Source organism: Solea solea, chromosome 18 (assembly GCF_958295425.1).
Source record: "Solea solea chromosome 18, fSolSol10.1, whole genome shotgun sequence".
NCBI classification, from domain to species: domain Eukaryota; kingdom Metazoa; phylum Chordata; class Actinopteri; order Pleuronectiformes; family Soleidae; genus Solea; species Solea solea.
Window position 1 is genome coordinate 16,901,061 of NC_081151.1, and position 26,145 is coordinate 16,927,205.

The window sequence follows — 26,145 nt, forward strand, 5'->3', positions numbered from 1 at the left end:
ATGACATCACGCACTTTGTGGACAATCACAACACTGTTGGTGAAACCAAGGAGGTGTGGCTGCTGAAGAGACACTCATCCATATATGGTTACGCGCCGCGTGACGGTAGAATATCCTAAATAATTATTCAATTTGGTTTACTTTTATTTGGAACATTTTGGTGAAAGTCACCCATGTGATGTCAGAGCTGCTCTAGAGCTTGATTCACAGGAGAGGCAGTGTTGCCATGGCAACTCCGTTTAGTATTTGGTCGTGGAGTACCCAGATCTGCAATAGAATGACTTCTTTCTCCATTATTTAAAATCATTTTGTGATAAAAAAAACAACAATATTTCAGTTAAAAGCCTGAGGAAGAAGCTGTGGAATCATCACTGGAGAACAAATTATTCTTTAATTGCAACAAAACAAAAGCAAGCTGGCTTGCAATGGTACCCCAAGGGCTGGATAATGAGACAAAAAAAAAACAACTGGTAGAGACAATGAAAGCATCATTTCAATGTGCAGCTTAAACAAATGGTGCTCCTCGGGATTTCTATGGAGACACAGTCAGTCAATTCTTCAGGCTCGCTGAAGCAGATGCAGCCGAAAATCGCTTAAAAAAATTAGAATACGCACGGTCAGATTCACGCTCGGTGTGAAACTGTAGAAATTAAAATTATGCAGAGCTTCTCTCCTCAATAAAAACGTATTTTCTCTCATTTGAATAAAGCTTCAAATCCTGGGTGGAGATTTCGGCAACAAACAAATCATGACTGAGAAACACACACACACACACACACACTGACGCTGTATGAACATAAATGAGTAGCCATTGCGTTTTACTTTAAATTCCACTGTTATCGACAATATTTACCTTTTGTTTCATGTGATTTTTTTTTTCCATCTTTTAATGTCGTCTGTGGTTTGACCAACAGGATGACGACACTGTCGAATTTGTTCTGAAACAAAAAAGAACGTCTGCTCATAAGGAGCTCAAACACTCACGACGGCAAGGACACGAAATGAAAAATCTGAGTTGTACAAACCCATAGAAAACCCCCTTCCTAAATCAAGTCTGTTAACAAAGTACTGGTTTTTTGGCGTGAAAAGTTGAGTCATTATGTTTTTAACTTCTTCTCTGAAGGTGAGGAGCCTGATTCTCCCTTTTCTGATCCCACATGAGTCCGTTTCAGAGCGCTCTGTGCTGGGACTTTGTCTCTCCGCGGCCTGGTGTCTTCGGGCGTAACGCCAGTCTCTCCCTCCGATTCTGAGAAGACGTCGGGGTTCTCGCTCCCGTGCGACGCCACAGTCCGGTGCTGCCCGTTCGCTCCAGGGCTGCGTCGGCTCTGGGTGTTAGTGTCCGCAGCTGCTGAGCTGCTGCCCGCCTCTCCACCGTCAGAGCTGTCCAAAGCCGGCTCTGGAGCAGCTCTGCCCTCAGTCCTGCGTCCGTCCAGTGACTGAGGAGACGCAGCTGAATGTCTCTTCTGCTCAGTCCTGTCATATCCGTTCTCATTGTCCTGGCTCTCTGGGGACATATCTGGGCTTAAACACACAAAGTCAGAAGGACTCAGACAGTCGTCGTCCTCTCCCGGACTGCCAGTTTGGGGCTTGATTTGTTTCGGATTTTGCTCGCCGCCGCCGACGACGCCTGACGAGGACGAGGACAGGTCTTCAACTGAGATTGATGGGTAACTGCAGGAGTCCATGGTTGAAAATAAAGCCTGTGCAGACTCGGGTCGATCTTCAGCTCTGGAAACCACATGCATGCGCCGCCGCCTCATGACATTGCGCCGCCTCACCGCGCTGCGCCGCTCCTCGTCGTCGCTGCTGGAGCTGGAGGTGGACGTGGAGGAGCTGGAGGCTCCGGCAGGGAGCGAAGGGGAGGACGCGGGGCTGGACAGGGTGGAGTTGTCTCTGGGGCTGGGGGAACGAGGCCGCGGCATGGGGTCGAGCCAAAACTCACTCGAGTCCGAGTCTTCGTTCACCAGGAAGCCAGACTGATGCCGCTGATGCCTGCTGCGTCTCCTGGGTCGCTCCTCATCCTCCGCTGGAGCCGGCTCTTCCCCTCCTGAGGCATCAGGTCCAGGCAGAGATGATGAGGAGGAGTTTTCAGAGTCGCTGTGGTGAGCGATGGCCGAGGCGACGGCAGCGGCGGCGGTGACGGCAGGAGGTGCTGGTGTGGTGCGCGTAGAGCGGCGTCCGCGAGCGTGAAGCTGCATTATGGCCTCCTCGCTCAGGTCACTGTCGGAGTCAGAGCTCCAGCCCTCGATCTCTCGACGCACCAGCGAGTCGAAGAAAGCCATCATGCGCGGGTCCTCCTGGATGGACTGGCTGACGTAGTCGTGGGACAGACCGCTGCCGCTGTTAAGCACCAGGCTGATGTACTCCTCGTGAGTGTAGAGGCTGCGAGATTTGTCCTCCACTCGGCCGTCCAGGTCTCCCAGACTGTCGGGCTGCTGGTAGGGACTCCACACCTGTGACGGACAGAAAACAGTGAGGAGGGAATGGTGGAGGGAGGTTTCGCGAGGAAAGGAGAGAAAACTGAGAGAGTTATTTCACGTCTCACTGCAGAGTCCTGGGCCTGTATCACCTTTCACTTTGTACAGTAACACCAGCAAAACAATGAGCTTGTGTTACTGTACTGAGACAAAGGAAGCCACAGCTTTTGTCACCCTCAACAAGAACAGCGTCTTCAACCAAAGCAGCATTTCTGTCACTCATGACCTGAACTTAACAACACGTGTCAACACAAATGAAATTCAATCCTCCTTGCAAACGCTCCTCTGTAGCATCACTTAAGAAAATCCAGAATAGAGGTTTTAAATCACCACATTAGATTCCATTCTAGATATATAAACTTTAAAAAGGTCCAGTGTGTGAGAAGTCGTGACATTTAACGGTGAAAATGACAGATTGTAACAATCACCATCTTGTTTCCCAAGTGCATCAGGGAACTACGGTGGCCTTCACATACCACATTTGAGTGGTGTGGCTAAAGTACATATAAAAGGCTTAGTCTAGAGTCATGAAATCCAAACTTTTTTTTATTTCAAAGTAAATGCTTGTACAAAGATTCTTATGTCCAATATCTGCCAATCCATCCTCAAGAATGTTACATACTGGACCTTTAATTGAGGTGTTTTTCAGAGGGTTCACCGTCATATTCACAGGAAGTGGGAGTCAGACGTTTGGACCTCTCTGTACCGTGCTGCCTTCTCCCATACATTATACTATACTTGTATTATTCACACGGGTAAACAAGCAAGTAATATGACAGAACACGGTGCTAAAAGAATGAAATATAAAGTGTAAATGAATTAAGTTAGATGTGAGTTGACCTTTTCTTTTCTCTTGTTTTGATTACAACCCGGTTATCTTTTGTCAGGCTCTGCCATTTAGGGACCAACGGAGTAGAACACATTTGAGAGATATGAACTTTAAATGCTGAGAATAAAATCACGACAAGGACAAAAGACTCAAAGTGGAAAAGACACTGCCTTGTTTGGTTTGTTTTTTTACTGTGTAAGATCTGTTTTATGACAAAATAAAACATACTACAGACTGATCCAAATTTGACCTGCAGCTAAAGCTTAAACGGGAGGATGAAGTCCAGCTTTAACGGCTGACACGTTAGAAAGTCTGGCAGTGGATCACAGCCTGGATTTTGTTTGAGAAAAACTCTCCGTGCAAACCATTTGTGTCTCACCATGACCCAGTTTCTGAAAAGTGACCAGCATCATCAGTGATAGAGGAAATCCATCGTTTGTTCCGGACTCTGCTACTGTGTGGTGGTCACTGGAGATCAATTTCTCACTTGCGGGCACATCTACTGTCTCAACACCGGAGGACACCGACAGTCACAGGGTGGACGGACCATTTAAAGGACAATTTCTCTAACGACGACATCAATCTGCTGCAGAAAAAGATCGATTTACTCTCTCTTACTCACCTGTAAGTCTTAACCATCTTTCTTAATTCCTTTATCTGAGTTCTTCAGTGCCTCAAATATGAACATGAAACAGTACACACTTCATAAAGATGTTTGGTCGGTGGGACAGTGAGCTTAGGAGACATCACGTCAGTTTGGCACTCGGACAGGTTGCAAACAGCAATTATCATATAAGAAAAAATAGATATAAGGACAAGGAAGAATAAACTCATAAAATTAACCTCCCATGGCTCTGAATCCACTCTGTAATAACATTCCTTAACAATTTTACTTAAAGTAAAAACAATATTTCTCTACTAACCTTAATGACTTTCTCCACGCCCGAGGAGCAGATCATGTAGGTGTGAGGGTTGAAACGGACCTGGTTCACTATGGAACGGTGACCTTTCAGAACCATGAAGGCCCCGTTCACCACGCGCCCGGGGCCCCCTTTCAAAATAAAAGCACGCCGTTCAGCAATCGTGAGGTGACACAGTTAAAAACAACATTTGACATTTAACATTTCAACAAAACACACAGTGTCACCATCATTTCACCCAAGTCTGGATGGAACAAGGTGTTGAAAATACAGTCGGTAAAAGCACAGCAGTTCAAAAAGCAGTAATGTAACCCTCATAATATTCCATTAGCCGGACACCAAATAGGCCCAGTGAGAGCACATACTTTCAGAGTGAGTAACTCCAGGAAAAATAGAAATCCATAAATGTGTGAGGTGGTGCCACACAGCAACAAAACCCCACATTCTTGGATTGCTTTTCCCCCTGCAGTAATCAGATGTAACAAGAGTTAATTCTTACTTTTTCACTATTTACCCAAGATTCTTAGTTGGTTTCAACTTGTCCAATTTAACACAACGAAACTTAAACCTGTGCCGAGACTTAAAAATGGTGAGTAACATGTCTGGAGAGTGTATTGTGAGCAAATGTAGAATCTATTGTGGCGACGACTGAAATTGGGTTTATTTTGTTTTCACTTGACGCCGCTGAAATGTGTAACCTTGCGCTATAAAAAGGTCAGCAAAAAAAAGCTGCGTTCTGTCCGTTTTGGCCACTAAACTAGAGGCTCACCTAATTAAATCTACACCTGCTTTACTCATAAATATCCTACAAATATGCTCCCTGCTTTATTTCAATGTTGGACAACTTACTGATCGAGGCAGCAGTGGATTAACACAACATTTTCTCAATGGTCGTTGGCGTGGGGGAGAGAGAGAGCGGTCTACAAAACGTCTGTTTCCAGTCAGAGAAAGACTATGACATCGAGGATAAAGCAGGAAACACATTCTTAAGGTATTGTAGATTTAATCAGGTGCAGATTTTATTAGGTGAACCTTCTGTTAAGTCGCCAACATCTGTCTTCCTTTCTGTCCCTGCTGGCAGCCATGTTATTAGCGAGGGCAAGTGTCCAGGTCCCAGGCTGGTTTACAGAAACGGAGGCACGCTCAGTGTAGTCAGTGTTGCTAATATGTCGATACCTCACACAACCACATTTAAAAAAAAACAACAAATTATTGTACAGAATAGGCTGAAGAGGAGGAAGTTAATTTACTACAGAACCAATATGAAGTCAGTGCAGACAGAATTAAACTCACCTGCTTCTGGATCCTTTGGGATTTTCCACATGTAGAGGTTGAAGTCGTCCGACCCAGACAAGATGTACTGAGGGTCAAACGGAGACATTTAGACTAAAGTCAGCGACAAGGGAAAAGGAAATGTATACGTCTGTATGTAAATAAAGGGGGTAAGGCCGGGGGGGGGGGGGGGGGGGGGGGGGGGGGGGGGTCTGTCTTAGCAGAGCAGCATGTCTCATAATATGTGATCAAACACGCTGCTGACGTGACACGGCACTCTGACCCTGACGCAGCTCCTGCTCCTCGTCTGAACCGTTATTAGACTCCGAAAACAGATGGTCCCACTTAAACCTGTCGCTTAGGCTGAGGTTTGAGACTGAGTCGGGACGCGCTCTACTTCTGTAAACGCAGATGTGCCGCAGCGATAGAGAACGGCACGACTCCGCCGACCAGTCGACATACAGTTTTCATCCATGTCTGTGCAGGCTATATGTAATAGATAAGAAAGGAATAGGCAGCAACAATCAATTGATTCAACATAAGTGTCATTTCAGCAACTTAAACATGAATATTTCCTGGTTTCTTTGGGTTGTGAACAAAAAAATCATGTCATCTTGAGGACTATTTTAGTCATTTTTAGTAAATTCAACCATGACAATAATAGATTTTAGTCCTAAGGTAGTGAAAACTTACGGAATGTAATATTACCTAACATATTTGAGTTTTGCAACCTTTTTTTTATTGTTCCTTTTCCTGTCTTTTTCCCAGCATTGTTTCCAGAATGTTCCAACATGCCTCGTATCACCACCCGGAGGCACATTCGTGTTCAATCGTGTGCCTTCGTGTTCGGGCGCCATCTTGTGCCGCTGGTTCTCTGACACCGAGTCAACATGTGAAATACTTCTGTGTCACGGATTTAAACAAATGACTTTCACTTCCCGCTGTAAATCACCCGCTGGTCTCTTTGGGGACATTTATTTAAACCCACGACGTGGATGAAACAACATTGTGCCTTCATTTAAAAAAAAAAAAAAGCACTCGACATAAAACAATGTTCTGAAGTGATTACAAAAAAAACTGTATTTCTTAAAGATGGAGTGTAAGTTTAGACCACACTATGAACTAAACACCTGTGTGCTCCGCCTCAGGTTCCCAGAGGACACGTCAAGTAGGAATGTCACACCCACAAACACCCTCCCTCTTTCCTTTCCATCAATTTCATCTGCTCCATGTTGCCAGTCCACACCTCTGCTTTCACACGGCCCTGTTAAAATCCTCTAATAGTTGTGGTCGTGGCTTCTCTGTGTTTCTCTGTCCTCTGGGGGCTGCACAATTTCACAAAGAATAATCCAAATTTGACAAAATTTGAGTGAAAATTCTAGTTAAGATCAGCCCTGGAGCTCCAGGGAGGTAAAAGGAAGCCGTGTCAGACTTCAACTTCAAATTTCAATCGGGTGGAGAATATTCCTGGTTCTTTTACGTTGGTGTAAAAATGACAAAAGCAATAAAGATAAACTAAACTAGAAACTATCCGACTTTGTAGAAAGCATCCCCTCTGACCACGACTCCACCACAACAAATCCGAGGCCGTGTTTGTTTTCCACCAAAGTGAAGCGGCAGTGGAAATGAGCGCAGCTGTACGACCTTGGCAGGCGGCCTACTTCCCTTACCGCACACTCTTAATGCTCATTACATGGCCATCACCAGTATGATAGGAAGATTTATGAGCAAGGATCCAGTGGCCCAGTTACACGACACCACACGGGGAAATATATAGTCTATAGATTACAGGGTGGGGTTGTGGACACTGGTACAAATTTGTTTGAACACAAACTCAAAAAACACAAGATCCGACCCAACGATCACTGAAGAACAACACAACGAAAGTTATAGACGTCTTCTAATGTTGTGAAAACGTAAAAGGTCCAGTGTGCAATATTTAAATAGCAGAAAGTGAATTATGCTACTTTAAGTACGTTTGTATTTGTTTTCATCGGCGTAGGAAAAGACTTTTGGGAATAACAAAAGACACCATGTTACGATTTTATCACAATGTCAACATATACTGAGGATTTTCGCAAAATCATCCATTGCGATATACTCACGCAACAGCTCTAGTGAGCGTGCGCACTTGGCACCATCTAGTGGACCAAAAAATCAATTGATTTTTATTGACGTGTATGCTAATCCAAAAAATGATACTAGACGTCTTAAAAGCGGTATATCGAGATTTTTTACAGTATCGATTTCTCCCCTCCGTCCCTAATGCTAACCATGCAAGCAAATAAGAAAAGCACTTATTTGATTTATTTTACACAAAAACCAAAAACTATTTTTAAGAAAGTAAATACATTTAACATAAAACGCAAAACTCATGTTTTATCAATGATTGCATTTAAAAAAATAACCTTCCCACTCTACTGTCAAATAATACGATCGAATAATACGGATTTTACCTAAATATAAAACTTTTACTAAGGTGACATGCAAAGCCAATTGATTAAAAAAAATATATATTTATACAATAATAATACAATAATACTGAGATCAAATTAAAAGTGACATGAACTCGATTAAAAAAAAGAGTTTTTGCATCCTTTTTTTGGTCTGTGAAGGCCACCGTAGTTCTCTGATGGGCTCAAGAATCAAAAGTTGTCACTAATTCTTACACTCTGGGCCTTAAAAGCTGCAGTGTGTCATTTTTTAAATATTAACAAATGTCAGTTCCATTCAAAACGTTGTCAAATTAGTCCATGACGTTAATAAGTGTTTGTTTGAGACTGGAGCTTTAACTACATAGTTAACGTATTTTCAAACTAGAAACAAAATAGTTTTATTTTCCATCTCTATGTCCGATTCAGGGATTTCTATGTGGCATGTGGGTCTCTTAATAGGACATATACTGTATACTGTTTGCCTTAAAGGAGGTCAGAGAGCTGATCATATCAGAGATCCAACTGTCCAGTCCTGACCTGATTCTGTAACCTTCAAACCAGCTCCTTCACTCATGTAGGAGAGGATCACCTCTGAGCCTCTGTCAGCTCCAACCAGGATAACGTTAACATAATAAACATGACTGCGGGGTGATGTCATGTCTGAGGACGACCAATGAGAGGACCACTGGCTGAGAACAAGGGCTTCTGGTGTTCCTCCAACACACAAACGTCCCAATTTCACAGAAGTAACCGCCATATTCATCTATTTTTACTCGGTTTATTGATCCCACATGTTCCCAATATTATTCTTAGGTTTCATGTGAAGGAGCAGGAACAGCAGATGAAACACATTTTCCACTGTTTGACACAATTTCTATATGTTGTCTTTGTGTGCTAGATCTGTATGATGCTAAATCACTCTCCTGGGAGAAATATGGTAAAAAACATTTTGCTTTATATAACACTGACAAAACAGTAGAACTGAATTTATTTAGAAAAACCTCAGGTTTCAATAATGTGTCATTGTCTTGCATAATGTCATTGTGGCAGTTGTAGTTTCGCATTTGCATTGTGTGACAACCAACCTGGTCTTTGTCCCCGGCGAAGCAGCAACTCTTCATGGTGCACGAGTTGAAGTAACCCTGGTTGTCAAACTGGAAGCTCGGCAGGCGCGAGTGCAGCTCGTAGAGGACGGGCGGCAGGCGGCGGCGCAGGGCCAGCAGCTGGGTGCCGGTGCTGTTGAAGCGCACGCTCATGGCGCTCTGTAGTGACATGTTGCCTCCGTAACGCAGCAGCGAGCTGAGAGAGCAGAAGGAAAGGAAGTGTTAGGAGGAAGAAAAGATCAATCCTTGTTGTTCTTGTTCCTTTTATTTATTTATTTTTAAATAGTAAAATACTAAAACCACCGCAAAACCATCAAGGTGACTGGATGACTTTGAATGTAGCATGGTTGTTTTCGAACGCAGCCCATGCCAGTTGCCCCTAAGCAAGGCACCCAATTACTCATTGCTCCCCAGTGCGGCCCACTGCTCCTGGCTTTTGTGTGTTCACTCCCAAAATAACTCATTCTAAATTGTAAACTGTTGACCTACTGATCTATTTTCACACACGAACATCACCAGGGTCCAAATCCATTGAATCAGTAGCAACTGTACGTGTCGTTCTCTTGAAGACGTTTCAGTTCTTTAAGGTTTTGGACAACTATGACGTGGATGAAGGAGAATCTACAGTCAACTATCTCTTGGGTGTACAGAGAATGGTCCGAAAGAGAGAAAAAGCAGCAGAGGAGGGTCAGAGGAGAATGGCCAGACTGCTTTGAAATGCTATAAATAATATAAACAAACACTTATTATAACAAAGGTAGCCAGAAACCATCACTGAAGGTGCAACACATCCGAGCTACAGCAGCAGAAGACCATATCCAACACGTTATTAGGTGCCATGTGTACCTAATAAAGTGGTGGGTGAGTGCGTTTAATGTAACAGGCATAAAACATCTCCAACAAACTTTAACTTGAAGTTATTTTTAACTACAATATTGAGCGGAGAAACTTTCGGGTGAATAACAGTAAACTTTAACAACTCTGCACAGGGACAGAGCCAACAGTGGCAGAAGAGAAATGACTCAAGAGTGATTCATTTTAAAAATGCTGTCGTCTGTGTAGTCATAACTTAAACCTAATCTAACATGAGTACGTGTAAACACACACTGTGTGCGAGTCGCTGTTTTTTGCAGAGTCACTTTATTGGTCTAAAGATGAATGTTTTTCCCCGAGACGGCCCTGATGTCGTCGGAGGAGGAGCAGCAATGACGGCGGTAACAGTGAGACAATAGTGCCACCTGGTGGATATCAGCCAGACCAGCAGTAACACAGAAGGAGATGAGGTTTGTTCACCACAGTGTAAAAATCTTGGCACCACAGCAAACATTACAACATATTTAACGTCCTTAAAAGGAGATTCTTTGATCTAGTAATTCTCACGTTATTCTGTTCTTCTTATCAAATAATATTCACTAGAGCTGTCGAACTTGGGTGAAAAGTCAAAGCATTAAAAAACCTTTTAGGTTCACAATATACAGCCTGGAAGCCCATCACGTCATCTGAAGTAATTACTGCTCGGGCCAGCAGAGGTTGGCCCTTACATTCTCCCCAAAATCCTTCAGAAAAAGTGTGTGTGGAAGTTTTTGTTGGGTTCTACACTGCAGAGGAGGAAGTAGAGAACAAACCTGCAGACTCAGTTGTTAGCCCCACGTAATGTGACTAATAGCAAGTGTTATAAAAATGTAATTTTACCATATTTGGGTGCGGGGAACTTCCCAATATCTTGGAAGGAATAGCAAGTCACATAACATTTGTTAGAACTTGAAAAGTGACAGCCCTGACATTCAAATAGTCGACTGAGTATTGCAGTTGCTTACTATTTTACATCCAAAATGAAGAAAGAAACTAAAGCATAAATTTAAATGACTGTTTAATTATATTTCTATTATAATTATAGCTCTACTTGGGTTTTTTTTATTATCTCTGGCATTTATTTTACTGCTACTGCAACAAACTGTAATTTCTCCACAGGGAACAATTAAGTTTCATCTCATCTTAAAAAACTGGGTCAACAGATAGAGAGGCAGAGGGGGGGGGGGGAAAAAAGAAAAGAAAAGAAAGAGAGGTTGAACCTGCGCGGTTTGCGGATATCCCACAATCCCACTCCCTCCTTGGAGTTGGCGGTGGCGAGCAGCCGGGGCTCCACGGGGTTGAACATCACGCTGTGGAAGGCGGAGGGGTAACTGGCCAGGCAGAACGGCTCTGCAGGGAGACATTAAAGCAAGAAAAACACCAGAATGACGTGATCACTAAAAGAGACGGATGTTCAGACGCATTCTGTTGAGACTCCTCTGAGGAAAAACAGATTTTTCACGTTTGAAATGATGACATTTTACATTCTAATCGCCCCTCTTAAATAACAGGCCTCTTAAGCACACAGCAAACCGCACACATACAATCCCATTAATAATATTTACCGCTGAGCTGCAAATGTATTATTAGGTCGATGTGGTCACAAGGAAGGCATCTAAAATAGACGGACGTGGACGTCATGAAAGATGATCCACTGCATTTTTAAAGTTATAAACAAGTCTCACCAAGTCTAATCATGAATTACTGTACACGCTCTATTCAGTCCAAGACAGACACTTAGAATAAAAGTTTTTTTGTTGTTTGTTGATCTAAAAGATGAGTTTTAGATAGATAAACAAAAAACAACTCCGAGTTTTATCTCAGAAAGTGAATTTTATGGACTGACTCACTGTGTTTTAACCAACCTAAGCACTAATCTTGTGTCTGAGTCGTTTATCTTCCAGAGTGATGAATTACAGTCTACAGAAGCATGATTTTATTTATATCATCGCATCCTGCACGGCTTTGTGAAAAATTATACACTTAGCGGTGCATTAAGCCAATTACTCAGCCGCTATTTTGACAATGAAATTAATCATTTAAGTCTTTTAAAGCAGTTCCTCAAAACTGAACTCACTCTCAACATCAACTTTTCACAGATTCCAGCTTCTAAACTGTGATGATTTGCATATTGTCTTTGTTTGGTGTAAGTCCTATAGGTCCTGTACCTATATATTCATTATATTCCTAAGCATAAACTTAGTGAGACTCAGCGTCACCAGGTACTGGATCACACGTGTTCACGACGCGTTCCCCTTACCTCCATGTGGCGGCTCGCGAGTGTCCCAGATGAGAACGCGTCCATCGTCGGACGAGCTGGCGAACACGTTGTCATTTACGGGGCTGACAGACAAGCTGTACACAGCATCGATGTGCAGGAACAGGTTGAGCGTTTCCCTCCTGTAGAAGCAATATTCATGTTCATTTTAATGGTTTTGTCACAGTAAAAATACACGCTACAAGGTACTTTCACATTCACAACAAGTATATAGTATCAAGGACCCGAGATGGAGATGGAATTGGATGCCTGTACATTTTATTAATTTGTTCTTACAGCGGATAATAACACCTCTGAAACTGCTTCTTCTAACAAACCAATATTATCCATACAGGCTTAAGATGTCTTGTCTGAATTATGTATATATTGTAATGTTAATGTATTATCCATATTTGTTATACCTATTAAGATGGTTTTATTATTATTAGATCATTATTTTAATATCTGTACTAATATGTTTGCACATATTGAATGAGTACTGCACTAGTGTGTAAATGAATAAATAAATAAATAAATAAATAAATAAATAAATAAATAAATAAATAAATAAATAAACATAACATAACATGAATAACAGACTAAAAATAATACAGATAAAAGGGTGGTTTGGTTGAAAAAATAATGAGTATGAATTTTGTTTTTACTCACCTCTCCACGTCATGAAGAATCACCTGTTCATCATTTCCTGTGTGAGAGTAAATGGATGTGAAATGGAGTGAGTCAATCTAATCTTCAAACTCAAGGCTGAAACAATGCAATAAACAGCTTGTACCTCTGGTGTGTTTAAGTCCAGTTAGTCAATTATTCATCAGTGTATAACTTAAGCTTTAAATCACAGTATCGCTTCATTTACATGGCAGCTTGACCGTGGTCAGTGATCAATACTCGCTTCGTGTCTGCAAAACATTACAATTCAGCAGCTGCAGCGTTTAACATTTTTACTTATCCATGCATTATTTATGCTCAACAAGGCATTCATTAAATAATTTCAGCAACCACTTAAAAGGCAGATTTTATTACAAAGTACATTCTATCTACAATCATCGTTAATGATGATTATGTTTCATCTATGTGCTCAGATTTAATTTTTTCCTAACCTCAGTGTTTGTCATTTGGAGATCAAAGTCTCTGCAGCAAAGTGACAAAGTGTCCAAAGTTTTATCATTTAATCAGATTCACCTTTAACCTCCAAAGCCCACACTGATAATAATCCAGCAACAACACTTAGACGCATTCCTTACATAAAGACCAAAACAAGGAAAAGTTGAACTTCTTCCTTCGTGTAAATAAAACACTTGGCAAAGATCCGATGTCTTACCACCAGAGAAAACCCTCTTGTTGGTGCTGTCGAAGGCCAGGCAGAAGATGTTGGACAGGTGCTCCCCCTTCAGTTTCACAGGCTTGGTGCGACCATGAAGGGCTTTCTCCATGTGCCACAGGAGAACGCGACGGTCATCTCCTCCTGCGCACGAGCACACAAGGATTAAAAACACTAACATTTTGAACAAGACGCTCACTCAAACGCTGATGCTCCATCTCCAGCCAGTTCTCTACCAGTTCTTTTTCCTGATGCATTTTTGACGAGTGTTCTGTGGGACTTTTTCTCATCCGAACTCAAACCGAGGACGGAGGATTTTGCCCGCTGAACTGAGGCAAATCCCTTTAATTTGTGGTGTACGAAAAGTGAAATAAACTCTGGTGCAGAAGACATGTGAGGCACATATAAGGGGGGGAAGAAGAAGAAAATAAAGCCCCTGTAGCACAGGGATAAAATTAAGCTTTAACAGAAAAACAGAAAGAATTGTGACATGTGCGTGACGAGTACTTAACAAAACCAACCCAAGTTTTTTTTGCCAGATGTCACAGTTTGCAACCAGCTAAGACTTTTTTTTACTTCTCCTGACTGGCTTAAGTCTTAGATATTTTAAGTCTGGCTGTCAGTAATCCAGCAGCTTCAGACTTACCTGGAGAAGCTCACAGTGGTGATCATTGTCACTGTTGTCCCTTTCCAGCTTCAGCTTATTGACTGACTGCAGGACATCTGAATCCAGAATCTGTTTCTGTTCACTAACATGCTGAACAGTTGGCAAAGTAGTTTGAGGTTATTGACCCAACTTAGTCACCAAAATTCTGCACACCATACGGTTTATTTATTTTATTATGACAGTGCAGCATCACATGTTGGGTTCTCTGGAAATTCTGGAATACCATTCAGGGAGATAAGGGGCGTGACTGTCTGATCTCTCTCATTATAAGTCTATTGAATATTTATTTCTAATTGGATAGGAATAGCATTAATATTATTATGAGAAATATGATTAGCATCATAAGCATAATATTTTTTATATTCATGAACATAAGTGATGGAGTATTAATAAGTGTAGCTCATTTAAGAATCAATATTTGTTACACTGTATTTGTTTTTGTCTTTTAAAAAAAAATTGTGTAAATTTCTATATCAATGAGTAATTCTAAGTCAAAGGTCTTAAACTTGTGGCCTGCAGGCCAAATGCGGCCCCCCAATCAATTTATTGTGGCCCACTACAGGATAAACAATATGATTTGTTTTTGTTTGACCAGCCCCCTTCTGACCAGACGAGACACTTAGTGGCCCCCAGATCAGTTGAGTTTGAGACTCCTGATCTACTTTGTGCTGAGGTCCGGCTGATGGTGAGGGGGCCTTCTCAGCTGAGGCACTCGTGCTACGACATCCATGCCCAAGTATCCTCTTTTAAATCTTTTATGGAGACATGTTTTTACAAGTGCACTTTTACATAAATCATGTCTGTATTTTACTTCTTCTTCTTGGTATTTTGAAGCAGTTGCCATCCTTAATGTTGCATGACTGCCTTTTTCTCTTTGCATCGTTCTTCCTCACTCAATTTTTGGGGGATTTCACTTTTTTATTATTATTATTATTATTATTATTTTACTGTTTTTGTTGCTTTACTTTCCTTGTTTTGTTATATTGTCTGAGTCCCATGTGTGCTTTAAATTGCTAATGTTAATGTTAAGCACTTTAAAACTGTGATGAAATGTATTATTATTACCAAGAGTGTGTGCATCTGTCAGTCATGAGGGCTGCAGAACGAATGAAGTACATTTAGTTATCCTTACCTTACCAGGTGGAGACATGATGCCATATGGTTCATTTAAGTTAAAGCTGCACACCTATTGTGAAAATCAGACCCAAATTGAGCAGCTTCAGGCTGCCACACTAGGCCACATGATTGGTTTTTAATCCTCTCAATGCATAAATAGCGTTGTGGCTTCAGGAGGAAGCCGTGATTAGACGCAGCAGAGCGGTAAATGTGCTTTCCAGGACTCATGTTATGGGTTGACATATGGGGCTGGTCCGCTGCTGCTGCTGCTTCTGCTGTTGCCCCGTAGACACTGGCTGTTAGCTTGTTAGCATGGACGGCTAAGCTACATTAGCATATATAGCCCAGAGTGTTTGAGCCTTCAGCTGATTCGCTCGGCTAGTTAGCGCGTTAGCATGCTAACAAATTAAAACACAGTGAGCTAAGGGGAAAAGGGAGGATTTGTCAACTTACCAGACACCAGCCATTCCCCGCCGTTGTTGGAGAACTCAATGGCGTTGACGCAGCCGAAGTGTCCGAGCATGTCCTTCTTGAAGAGGCTGGTGCAGCCGGCCAGCCTGCGTCTCTGGAATTCATCCTTCATGAGCGGCTGCCCAGTGAGCCCTCTGCGGGACAGAAAGCCCACCGAGGACCGCATACCGCAGCCCTTCAGCTCCTTCATTTTCACCACGCACTCACAAAAAAAAATGGGGGGAAATAAAAATAACTCTGCCTCTCTTCTCGCCCCCCCGGCAGCTTAGACACCTGCTCGTGTTGGTGGGTGGATGTGGTACTCGGCTGGGTCTACATTATGGTGAATCCCCCCCACTGCTGTTGCTGCTCCTGCTGCTGATGTCGACGTTGTTCCGTCGCTCCTCTGTCCCAGCAGCAGCTTCCTGCTCCGGCCGAGGATCTCTCTCTCTCTCCCCCTGTCTGTCACCCAGGCCAGCATCACCTCTCTGGACTCACACACTCACTTTACTATTACTAAGGCTCTAAGCTCCAGTTTATTATTTCACCTTCACATTCCCTATATATTTTTTTAAATGAGTCAGTCAGTTTTTAACAAAGCTGTTGATTATATGAAGATATTTGTCTTCACTTGGACCAATGTACTCTAGTGATTGACTTTAGAACAGTTTTAAAGTAGTTGTATAGTTTAGGTTTAGTGGGTTTAGTGGGTTTGCACTAGTATTGGCTTGATACAACTTTTTCTGTATGACAGTGATACCAGTATGCACTGATACTGATATCAGTCCGTTAACGACATACTTTTGCTGATTCATTACATCCTGGACATTAACCTTTCAAAAACATAATCCATAATTCTGCTTCTTCTTCTTTGTCTTCTTCATCCACTAAATTCCAGAAGGCTGTAGACAAAGAGGCGCAATGCATTGTCCCCAATGGCATTTTTAAGTTCAAAATCACAGACCGAATTTCTTCAAAACAAATTTGAAGGCATCAAAGTCTTTTAAAGCTGGAGTCCTTGAGCATCTCGTTCAGTGATGAAGAACTTTAAAGAGCTGTGAAAGAGAACTTCAGATTCCAAACTTCAAGGTCCGATCGTGATCTTCAAGCTGTGGAGGATGGCATTGCATGTCTTGGTGTGTGGCCTGCTGGAACTTTTCGGAAGTGGAGAACTTTGAGCTGCGATGCGTTTGGGAGCTTTGGAAGGTGATTAAGAACTTCGAGCTGTGATAGAGATCGGATTATGAATTGATTTTGACAGGATGACAATGAAATGAACCCTTTATTGTAACAATTGATCTATTTGAAATAAAGTTATATGCCATTTTAAGTTACTATGACCTTATGCGACAAGACTTCTCTCAATGACTGTATATACACAGTTTTCATCTTATCAGCAATAGACATTATTTACTCACACATGGAAAAAGTGCATTTTAGTATGTATAGTATTTTTATTACTCCCAGGTTTTGGGATTACAGTGGTAGTCTTTCGGGAACTTTCAATTTAAACAAGCCTTTCTCTGAGATAGACATGAAAAACGAACAACAACAAAAAATACATCTAAGAACATCTCTACAGAGAAATAATATGTATGTTTGACATGGATTGACTGTAGCCTTGACTGTAGTGTTGCTTTGATTCATTCGAACCCATATCTGAGAGTCAACTGGCCAGTGTGTGATTTTCTCTCCTTGAGATGGGAGTTGAGATCAATGCACTGTACTGTATATTGACATATTTTGCTGTTGTCGCACCAGAATCAGCACCATGTTAGCCCGGGATATCTATTCATTTATTGATTGATCTGTCAAAATTAAGCAATTTAGGCACTTATCAAGAAATTGGCAAAGGTTACAATGAAACTGCTACTGAAAAGAAAAGAAAAGAAAAATGTATCAACAAAATACTGTTTTAGTAGATGGAGAAAAATCTACAGACAAAATTGAAAACGTTAACATCAAGTACACGTTAGGGCTAATCTGATAGAATACACAACTAAAATCTAACATAGCTTCACACCAAGTGCAGAGTGATATTAAACAGCACTGAAAAATGATTGGTTGATGTGGCATATCTCAATTATATGCCACGTCCCCCATGCTTGTGCTGTTGTTGACCTCGGGTATAACGACAGGTTCAGTGTTTACTGTATGTGCCTCTGTGAACCACAGCACGTTCAATACCCGCAGGTTCCCAGGAGCAAGTTTAACAACACAAATCTAAAATGGACAAACATTTAAAAGTGCGTTACATTAAGGTACCTTCAATACATTCACCTCTACATTATGAATTCATCTTTAATACCACAAAGTAGTGATAATGAGTGAGCTGCAGCTGATGAATATTCCCTTTGGCAAAAACAACGTTTGTTTTGCAGAAGATATGGAGTGCAGTGTGAGGAGTGTGAGGCTTGAGGAGGAAGAGGCCTAACTGATACATTTCAAATACAGAAGTAATCTGTAAATATTTAATTTTCATACACAAAGCTGAAATAATTATATAATCTGAACTTCCAGCTGAGCATTAAAATAAAAATATATCTAAAAGGAAGTTTAGCTTAGCCGCAGGCCGGCAAAAACTTGGCGCTTAATTATTCTCAAACCATTAGGACTTGTGAGCTGACTGACTTCATTTTGTATGAATTCAAATAAACATTTTAGCTTGTAGATGCTGGTAGGCAAATTTAATTAAAATTAAACATAAATTAAAAAAAACCTGTTCCAGGCTAGCATTTTTGCCAGCAGCTACTTAGCTTAGCAGAGCTTGACGACTGGAAATGCTAGCTAACTGCTAGCAAAGCTAAGCCTGCTTGTCTTTGTATCTCCTGTATCTTTATACATAAAATAAATAAGAAATTATTTTTTATTTTGTGAGCTTAGAAAGCGTCTTCATGCCTATTTTCTTATCACAGGTCCTAGATAACCCTGCTATGCTAAGCAAAGCTAGTTGATAGCTGTAGCTTTGTCTTTCTCATATAGATTAGTGTTTGCCTATGTTTTTTTTTTTTATCTCATTCCAAGCAAGATAGTTACAAAAAAATCCCAAAATGTATTTATAATTCTTACTATTAGTTTGGAATTTGAGTTAAGGAATTTGAATTTGTGCTAAAACTGTTTGAAAAACATAAAAACAAAAACAGGTTCATATTGTTATTTGTAGCACTAATTGTGAAGCAGCACTCTTCAAACCTCAAGCCAGTTTAACAAGAGGAGAAAATAAAAAGGATAAAGATGTGGCGCCAAAACCACAGTGTCAATAACAGTGCCAGGTTAACATTCAGGATCTTATTTCACACAGCGTTCAGTCTATTGCACATTAGACTTCTTCATATTGTGCAGAGGTCAAGGTCATAGGCCATGTATTTTTGACTGGTGAAGCATCCAACTTTTTTTTCATCATGGCTAGAAACTTAGTCACTCATCATCACTTCTTCCTCTTGCTCTCAACATATTCTTGATTAATTTTAATCGGCCAAGTGCTTAAAACTAACCTCACCAAATGAAAAAAATCATGATGGGGTACAGTATGTCAATGGTTAGAAGTCATTTCTAATTATTATATAATTAGTTTTTTTTTACCTCACAAGTCTATAAAACATCAGAGACTTTTTTTCTTTTTTTTTACATAAATAGAAAATTAAAAAAAAAACACAAAAGATTAAATAATCGGACAAATAAGACAGTGGAAAGCAGGAGCTTAAATTAAGACAGCAGAAGAGAAGAATAGTGTGCTGGGGGAAAGTGAAGTGGAGGGGGTTAAAAACTGTTGGCACCAGGGAGAAAGAAGGGAAAGGAAAAGGGTAGCTGTCCTCAGTGTTTCAGTCTCTTAGGTGCTGCTAGTACGGGCCTTTTGTGTGTCCAAAGATCCCGATGGGGAAATGTTTGACATGTGAGGACCACTGAGCTGCCAGCTGGAAAAACTTGACATCGTTCCACTCGACGCCGTCAATCAGCACTGCAGAAGACAAAACGCGGAAGTGACTATTTACAATGTCAGTCAGCAAATGGTCACAAGTGGGAAGGGTTTTTACTTAAATCTAAGTTGGTTGTCACATTAAGTGAAAAAAAAAAGAAAAAAGCATAAATACAGTACAAACATGTAAAATATTTAGTATTTTGCAACATATTGTAGTTTGCTAATTTTAGTTTTATTTATTCCATTTCAAATGATTCCATTTCATTCAGCAATCTACTGTTCCCAGGGTGTAGCTTAACTGTATAATCAACTAAGATTCTTCTTTATATTCTTAATAAGTACCAAGATTTAAAGCCTCTTAATATATATTGTGTACTAGCTGCCAAAATACTAACGTGCAGTGTATATTTCATGCTATAAGCAACACTTAAGTTACAAAACTGGGTCAGATGACAAAGTAAATCCAAGTTTGTGATGAATATGTAATTATTATTAAATAAAATAAATAAAATTATTTTCAGAATAGTCAGAACACACACTAAATCTGACTTGAATGTAATCATTTTATTTTTATTATTAATAATAATAATAATAATAATAATAATAATATTATTATTATGAATAATAATAATAATAATAATAATGTATAATTATTAAATGATCATGCAAAAAAAAACATGCACTTTGATCAGCTGATGATAGTACACAGTGTGAACAATTCAAAAAACACCATCTATCTCAAAGATTCCTTGTTTTTTTTATTGTAGATTGGAATGAAACAGACCATGCAGAGAAAATGAAAAACAAAAACATCTGTGCTCTTTCTGTGGAGACGAGTGGACTGTTGAGAGGGGGACACAGCAGTAGGTCTATGTAGGAAATTACCTCTCAGCATGGTCTGCTGGTGCTTGGCAGTGCAGATGAGGCGGCTGATGCCCTCAATCACTTGACTTTTCGACTCCACCTCCTTGTCTTTGCTCTTTTTTGGCAGGAACATGACTGGCAGGAGGGAAGATCAGAGTAAATGAGGGATTCAGACTGATCCTGGTCTCCGAGGATTAAACAGTAATGTCATTTGCCCTTTAGATGCAATATTTGACGTCTGTCAATGTCCAGATGAACACTGTCAGAACATATTTAAGGTTAATTTTCAGGGGGAACTGCCTTTTTTAAAAAAGTAACTCAGATCTTCAGATCTATGTCTTACCCTTCTTATTTTTCTCCTTGGTTACCACCGTCATGGACATGGTGGGCTGGAGGCTTGGCTCAGCGCCCCCTAGTGGCAGCCGGCTGACCTGCAGCGAGCGGAAATTGCACTTCAGAGTGTTTTTGGAGGAGGAGTCCCGCTTCTCCACATCTTTCTTTCTTTCTGTCGGAGCCACCCAGTAGTCCACCTGAAGCCCCATCAGCTCCACCTGACCACCAGAACTAGAGGAAAAACAGCCAGGGAAGTAAAAAAAAAAACAGAGCACGTACATTTTATTTAGAGCTTTTAAAAATGCATGCTTAAAAATTTAAGCAGGTAAAGGTATATGAGGAGAAGTCATGGTGCCATTCTCATATATTTAACCTTGTTAATTAATTGTCCATGACATCATATATTCAACAACAATTTATTATGAAAATTCAATTTCCGAATATCATGATACATTTTAGCATTAACGTTTTTTGTTTTTTTTAAATGTCTACATTTTGTGAGCCTTCCAATATTTATGTAAGATTAATCTGAAATAATCAAAACAATCAAAAAAACACTAATAATGTAACTTTGGTGTTTTTGTACAATTATTTTGAACTTTTCATGCAACATATTCTCTCTTCTAAGAAATTTAAATTGAACAATCTGAGAAGAAAAAATATGTTACAATAGCAAGATGCTGGGAATATTTAAATGTAGCGCCACTATTTTACCTGTAAGCACAGAAGCTGGTGTTAACGGAGGGTGAAGACGGTGGGGTGGGCGACGCTTCTTTGAGTGCAGGTGATATTTGTGGCGGTGTGGAGGAGAGCAGCGAGGAGCTCAGAGGTGCCGCATCGTCAGAGTCTCCTGAGGGACCAAACAGTCAGGAAGATGACTCTATATCCAAACTGTGAGCAGTCTGAGGCATTTTAACAACTCATGTCGTTAATTTAGGGCAATATTTAGACAAGATAATAGAATTTTCATCATCTTTCTCACAAAAACACTGACTTTTTAATTCAAACACATTCAAATCCAGCTTCTGAACACACATTTGTATGGAGGCAATTCTATCCAGAGAGCAAAGTAGACTATTATTGATGGAATTTTTAGGTTTTTGGATTTCTTTCATGTCATTTCAATAAAAGAGACAGGGCCAAGGACCAAGGACCATTGGCCCCTAGAAATCTTCCCATTATCAAATCTGGCCCTCGTTACAAAAAGTTTGTACACCCCTGGTCTTATACATTCAGTTTTGGAATAACCAGGACTAGTCTATATTTACAAATTAACTATCACAATATGTGTGTGTAATAACATCAATTTAATGTTATTTTGTGGAAGAATTTTAATGTTTTTTAAGGATATTTTACACATAAGAACAAGACAAGGGATGATAGTAATCATAAGCATCTATAAACAAAAAAACAATGGCTAACCTGACGCTGCGGATGTCTGCTCAACGATGCCAACTTTCACCATCTGAAAAAGGAAGATGAAAAAAATCCCCCAACATTAGCTGGACAAAAATGAAACTAAATGAGGTAGAGTAAAAGATGATACTTACTCCAATAAAAGGGATGAATTTCTGACATGAGTCTTCATCAGGGCTGTGGAGAGGCAGTGGTGAGAATGTAGAAGAAAAAACATCACATTTTATGAAATAATAAGTAAAGAAATCTGATAAGATTTGAACTTCCCATCTACTGTTAATAACACTAAAATCAACTGTTAGTGACTTTAATGTTGATTTACTTTTACATTGCATAAAAAGTATGCAATCACCACCCAAACAGAATCAGTGGAACATGCTGCATTTGCTGCACTCAGTCAGTTTCAGCGCCTGACTGCAGGGTTCCTGAAGGCAACAGGAGAAGCAAGCAGGAGAGAGAAAACATGCAAAAGAGTCGCCATCCGACATAAAACCAACCAGTCACTGCAGAGACAAGACCGGATCAATCATAGTCAAGTCAGAGGGGCAGCAAGTCCATCAGGGAAACAAATCAACTACAGAAACATAGAGAGGTGGGTGTGATGGAAGAGCACCAACCTAAATATAAAGCCTGTCCAGTTTCATGCACTACCTGTGAGCGGTAGTGCATTACTACGCTTATAAGCCCTCTACTCTATGAACTATTTTCCTGTTAGTGAGCAGAAAAATAGCCTGAATGAAGTTCTACTGTTCTATTTCTCTACATATACACTGTCCGGCTTAAAAAAAAGTGTCACATACTCAAAATAATTCCTGACCATACAAGCCTGTAGGGAGCAGTGTTATGATCTGCTTCAGTTGGTCACGTCTAGGTTCAGCAATGTTATGGGCCCAAAAAGATGAGGTCAGCAGTCTTCCTAATATCCTGAATGACCAGGTTTATCAGGCATGGTCTAAAATGATAATATCAGAATTAATCAGAAATTCAAATTCAAATTCAAATCAAATTGGGGCTGGGTACTGAGAAAAAAAAAACAATCAATAAGGTATCAATATCTGGTATCTGATGAGGATACAGATTTTATTAAATCAGTTTTATTTGGAAGAAAAATCATTACATATTACATCATTAGCCATTCCTCTTCTCCTTTGGAGAATGATCTCCGTCTCTGGTTGTAACTACCTGCATGCCTTCTGTTAGATCTTGATCAAACAGCATGCGACATGCATATTGGCTCACTGACGTTGATGGGATTAACCCCATGTGTGCTGGTTTTTGGTATTGAATCAAGTATTGAAGTTCCATACCCAGCTCCAATTTTGGACGATACTACAAAAGTATTGAAATTCAATACCCAGTCCAAATTTTGAAGAATACAACAAAAGTATTGAAGTTCAATACCCAGTCCAAAGTTTGGACGATACAACAAAAGTATTGAAGTTCAATACCCAGTCTGAAGTTCATCTGATACACAACAAAAGTATTGAAGTTTAATACCCAGTCCAAAGTTTGGACGATACAACAAAAGAAATTGGAGTTCAATACCCAGTCCAAAGTTCGGACGATACAACAAAAGTATTGAAGTTCAATACCCAGTCCAAAGTTCGGACGATACAACAAAAGTATTGAAGTTCAATACCCAGTCCGAAATTCGGACGATACAACAAAAGTATTGAAGTTCATTACCCAGTCCAAAGTTCAGAGGATACAACAAAAGTATTGAAGTTCAATACCCTGTCTGAAGTTCATCCGATAAAACAAAAGTATTGAAGTTCAATACCCAGTCTGAAGTTCATCCGATACAACAAAAGTATTGAAGTTCATTACCCAGTCCAAAGTTCATCTGATACAACAAAAGTATTGAAGTTCAATACCCAGTCTGAAGTTCATCCGATACAACAAAAGTATTGAAGTTCAATACCCAGTCCAAAGTTCGGACTATATAACAAAAGTATTGAAGTTCAATACCCAGTCCAAAGTTCGGACGATACAACAAAAGTATTGAAGTTCAATACCCAGTCTGAAGTTCGGACGATACAACAAAAGTATTGAAGTTCAATACCCAGTCTGAAGTTCATCCGATACAACAAAGGATTGAAGTTCAATACCCAGTCTGAAGTTCATCCGATACAACAAGAGTATTGAAGTTCAATACCCAGTCCAAAGTTTGGATGATACAACAAAAGTATTGAAGTTCAATACCCAGTCCGAAGTTTGGACGATACAACAAAAGTATTGAAGTTTAATACCCAGTCCGAAGTTTGTATGATACAACAAAAGTATTGAAGTTCAATACCCAGTCCAAAGTTCAGACGATACAACAAAGTATTGAAGTTCAATACCCAGTCTGAAGTTCATCCGATACAACAAAAGTATTGAAGTTCAATACCCAGTCCAAAGTACGGACGATACAACAAAAGTATTGAAGTTCAATACCCAGTGTGAAGTTCGGACGATACAACAAAAGTATTGAAGTTCAATACCCAGTCTGAAGTTCATCCGATACAACAAAAGTATTGAAGTTCAATACCCAGTCTGAAGTTCATCCGATACAACAAAAGTATTGAAGTTCAATACCCAATCTGAAGTTCGGACGATACAACAAAAGTATTGAAGTTCAATACCCAGTCCGAAGTTTGGACGATACACAACAAAAGTATTGAAGTTCAATACCCAGTCTGAAGTTCATCCGATACAACAAAAGTATTGAAGTTCAATACCCAGTCCTAAGCATGAGACACATGGATTGTCCACCACAGAATCCAGACCTTAACCCTGTTAAGAATCATCAGGATGTGCTGGAGAAGACTCCATCATAGAGACTAGATCTTGGTGAAAATGAATGCAACTGTGGATTGAAACAAATAGTGTGACATTGAATAAGCTTATTGAAGCAATGCCACAACAACTACTGTATATGTTGCAAACAAACCTAAAGGCTGTTCAACAAAATTCATGTGTGTAACTTTTTTTTTTTTAGCCGGACAATGTATTTTTCTAAATGTGAAGACGTTCTACGACGTTTTAGGAGGTTGTTGCTCTTGCCTTGAAGAAACCTGCCATCGCCCCCCCAGGGAAGAAACAGAGAGACTACGAGAGGAGGGGAGAGAACAGAAGAGACAGTCTACAGTAGATTTCGTCAGTTTGTTTTTCCAACACAACACATCTCTGCTGAGATCAAACCACGAGCAAGAAGAAGGAGACAAAAAGAGCCAGATGTCTGCCTGGTATGCGAGTGATTCACACTCATCGCTCTTAGCAAGGATGGAGTATGACAGAATATTAGGTGCGACCTCTGTCGGATTACTGTGTGTTCACTCCATCTTTTGGCTTAAAGGTCCAGTGTGAAAGAATTAGTGACATCTAATGGTGAGACTGCAGATTGCAACAAATGGAGGACTCCTACACTCCGCCCTTCCCTTTCCGAAGATTGTCGGGGAACTACAGTGGCCTTCGCAGACCAGAACGGAAGAGGATTTAGTCTAGTAGTGACGTGATGCCTGGCTTTAGAAGTTGGAGGAAGTCCCTCCTCTGGTGAGCCGACATCACATCACATGGCATCATACAGTTTCTGTGGGAGAGTATAAGGGGTGTGTCCCAATCTCAAATACCTTGCTCATGTTTCACAGAATCAGTCACAAAATTTCTTCCAAACCCTCCCCTTACTCTAACTCCCTCCCTGCTATTTCCTCCTTGTTTTTGTTGGTTGGTGCATCAGGTTTAAGTGGGCGGAGCTGTCCTTTGTTGTTTGCATAGTAAGCTTCCTCGTCAAAACACCTTTGATAGCTATGACAGATAGAGGCACAGGTAGATATGTACTGGAAAATATCTTTGAGGAATTGAAACAGTACAAACCGCCTACAGCTAACGCTTCGGGTGGCTTTGGAATTAAGTTT

The 26,145-nt window shown here is 40.5% G+C and overlaps 2 protein-coding genes across 6 annotated transcripts in view; both read right to left on the bottom strand.

Moving 5' to 3' along the window:
- Positions 1 to 372: 372 nt before the first annotated feature.
- Positions 373 to 16,197, bottom strand: dcaf5 (ddb1 and cul4 associated factor 5). Its single transcript, XM_058614561.1, has 9 exons — positions 15,721 to 16,197; positions 13,485 to 13,628; positions 12,815 to 12,851; positions 12,149 to 12,288; positions 11,109 to 11,238; positions 9,019 to 9,232; positions 5,520 to 5,586; positions 4,230 to 4,357; positions 373 to 2,453 (listed from the first exon to the last, which is right to left on the bottom strand). The coding sequence occupies exons 1-9, from the start codon at positions 15,926 to 15,928 to the stop codon at positions 1,098 to 1,100; spliced, it is 2,424 nt and encodes an 807-aa protein (XP_058470544.1). The 5' UTR covers positions 15,929 to 16,197; the 3' UTR covers positions 373 to 1,097.
- A 783-nt stretch (positions 16,198 to 16,980) lies between these two features.
- The window catches only part of pacs2 (phosphofurin acidic cluster sorting protein 2), a 70,570-nt gene continuing 61,405 nt past the window's right edge, over positions 16,981 to 26,145 (bottom strand). For all 5 annotated transcript variants that reach the window (XM_058614551.1, XM_058614552.1, XM_058614550.1 and 2 more), the window contains 6 exons: positions 22,384 to 22,426; positions 22,256 to 22,298; positions 21,548 to 21,683; positions 20,844 to 21,064; positions 20,522 to 20,635; positions 16,981 to 19,675 (listed from right to left, as the gene is read on the bottom strand). In XM_058614551.1, coding sequence (XP_058470534.1) covers positions 19,557 to 19,675; positions 20,522 to 20,635; positions 20,844 to 21,064; positions 21,548 to 21,683; positions 22,256 to 22,298; positions 22,384 to 22,426 — 676 coding nt within the window. In that variant the 3' untranslated portion in view covers positions 16,981 to 19,556. The remainder of the gene's footprint in view (positions 19,676 to 20,521; positions 20,636 to 20,843; positions 21,065 to 21,547; positions 21,684 to 22,255; positions 22,299 to 22,383; positions 22,427 to 26,145) is intronic.

Coding starts and splice junctions, on each gene's coding strand:
- dcaf5 (XM_058614561.1), bottom strand. CDS start 15,928: ATGAAGGAGCTGAAGGGCTGCGGTATGCGGTCCTCGGTGGGCTTTCTG. Junction 12,852..13,484: donor CAAGAGGGTTTTCTCTGGTG/GTAAGACATCGG, acceptor ACTCTCACACAG/GAAATGATGAACAGGTGATT. Junction 2,454..4,229: donor GCGTGGAGAAAGTCATTAAG/GTTAGTAGAGAA, acceptor TGTCCGTCACAG/GTGTGGAGTCCCTACCAGCA.